The sequence below is a fragment of the Helianthus annuus genome, chromosome 4, assembly GCF_002127325.2.
Source record: "Helianthus annuus cultivar XRQ/B chromosome 4, HanXRQr2.0-SUNRISE, whole genome shotgun sequence".
Classification (NCBI taxonomy): domain Eukaryota; kingdom Viridiplantae; phylum Streptophyta; class Magnoliopsida; order Asterales; family Asteraceae; genus Helianthus; species Helianthus annuus.
Window position 1 is genome coordinate 206975945 of NC_035436.2, and position 2406 is coordinate 206978350.

Sequence of the window (2406 nt, forward strand, 5' to 3'; positions counted from 1 at the left end):
ACACGAGTAGAGTTTTCAACCAGCCGTAGTCTGGACCAACCATTCCATCTTCAAAGCAAGAAACATTACGTATTCAATGTAGAACCTGAAAGAGGAGCAGCCAGCCACAGAAAGGAACCGCCCAACAGACAATGCTGACAAGAAAAATGCGACAAGGGACAAAACGTCTTTTGGTTAGTCCTGGACTAACAACAATCATAATCCAAATTCTAGGCATCAACTACATCTTTTGGTTTTAGTAAGGGGATTGTCATATTTTGGAATTAAGAACAGCTACTATATATGTAGCAACAACATTTTGTTGTAGTATGCTAGAAATGTTCATGTCATGTTGATCTGAATACTAGTTCTAATAAATGGAAAAGAAATTTAGTTAGGTTTTTATGAGATTTGAATAAATAATTGAGGGAGAACAAGTCAGAAATCACATTTACTTCAATTGATTTCTTGTACCACTCCCTTCCTTCATTATGGTATTTTAAGAGCATGTGACACAATATTAGTTTTTATTGTTGAAACAGCATGTAATTATTAACAAAAGTCTCAAGTTAGACCATTTGTTGTCTTTCACTCCTTCAATCAAGTATATTGTACACCCCCAAAACACTACCATTCAAAATCATAATGTACCATAAAGGGTCCTTTACATTACCCCACTTCACCACTCCCCCTACCCTCACACATCCAATGTGAACTTTTTGCAAATTCTTTTTTCTTTTGAACGGTCAACAAACTCAATCACGAGCACTCTTGAGGTACCCACTGAACAAACTGAGTACTCCGAGAGTAACCCGGTAACTCGCCCGCCCGTAGGCACGACAGTGAAATTACCGATAAAACCCGTTTGGCTCAAGGATCCAACCCAGATTTCTCTGTGTCTCCTATCATTGCCCACCAGTGTCTCACTCTGCACCAAGTGAGAGTCGAACCTGCATCTCTCAAAATAAATGCAAGCCCTCCACCACTTGATCTAGAGATCATTTTCATAACTTTTTGCAAATTCAGTTGAATTTTTTTACACTAGTCACAAATGTCAAATATTTCTTGAATTCTCACTTATTGTTTAAGCTTACAACTCCCTCTTCTTTCACACACTTCAAAACCCTAATTTGAGTTCAAACACACACTCCACACTCACTCACTTAGTTTCTTGAAAATCCAATTTGTGTTTTTTTTTCCTTGAAAACCCATTTGTGTTTCTTGATTTTGCTAACCAAAAAATCTAATTTTTATCAAAATCCCACAACCAATTTGGAGTTTTTTAATCTTGGTTTTTCTTAATTCACTTCACATTTTCATATTTCAACAAAATCTTGAAAACCCATCTTGTTTTTCAACAAAATTCAAAAATGTCAACAACACCGGCCCTCGACCCGACCCAACAACCGCCACCATACCCGCCGGTGATCCAAGAACACGCCTACAAACCACATTCGGGTCACGGGTCAGTGGGACCCGTAATCGGTGTGCTTGCGGTGGTTATCGTATTGGGTGCGGTGGCTATAATGATAGGCAGGCTCTGTTCGGGTCGTCGGGTCATGGGTCACCTGCAATACGACTTTGAAGGGTGGATGGAGACCAAATGTACCACGTGTATCGACGGCAGGCTAGACCCTCCTCCACCGCCGGAGACGGTGCCGCCGGTGGTAATTCCGGCCGTCGGAGTGCAACCACAAGCGGAGGAAGCATCAAGTAGTCAACAAGTAGAAGAACAACACAATATACATGAAAGTTAGTCACTTAGTTGTATGATTTTGTTGAAATTCTAATTGGATTATTGGGTATTTCTTTACTTTATTTATTTGTTTTATTTATTTATTACTAAAATAAAATTTGTTGATTTTTAACTCGTGCTTTGTAAATGAATTGAACGAACACGAAAGGAATATAAACCGTTTTTTAAAAATTTCGCTCGGCTAATGGACCGGTAAAACCACTAATCCGTTGTTTGATCTGGTTCCATAAACATTGCGCTTAGTCGTTTATTACAAGCAACGTGCTACCATTTACCAGTGTAATTGATTATTTCTTTTACCTGCATCTAAGTGTTTATGTGTCTCGGTATAAACTTATTAATCGTAACAATTGTTTTTATAACTAGCATTAGACCAGCGTGTGTTGCGGCGTCAAAAACCGTAAAAAAAAATTAATGTCATTACATAAGTCCATTTACAATATCGATAATGGTTATCATAATACCGACACCAAAACTAATATTTTTCAATCAGTAATGGTTTAATTCATCACGGTATCAACACGATTCCGACACACACTATAACTATAACCTACGATTCCGACACTCAGTATATTCCGACACTCGGTATCTATGTAGCACGGGGACTCCATTTATGTTGCCGTACCCGTCTCGGGTACTTGTCGGGGACGGAAACACCATGGGTACTCGTC

General features: G+C 38.9%; 1 protein-coding gene across 1 annotated transcript; it reads left to right on the top strand.

Moving 5' to 3' along the window:
- Window positions 1–913: 913 nt before the first annotated feature.
- On the top strand, window positions 914–1797 carry LOC110935367. Its single transcript, XM_022177764.2, has one exon. The coding sequence runs from the start codon at window positions 1350–1352 to the stop codon at window positions 1734–1736; it is 387 nt and encodes a 128-aa protein (XP_022033456.1). The 5' UTR covers window positions 914–1349; the 3' UTR covers window positions 1737–1797.
- The last annotated feature ends 609 nt before the right edge of the window (window positions 1798–2406 follow it).

What these genes read in the sequence shown, in the direction of transcription:
- LOC110935367 (XM_022177764.2), top strand. Translation starts at nt 1,350, where the DNA reads ATGTCAACAACACCGGCCCTCGACCCGACCCAACAACCGCCACCATAC.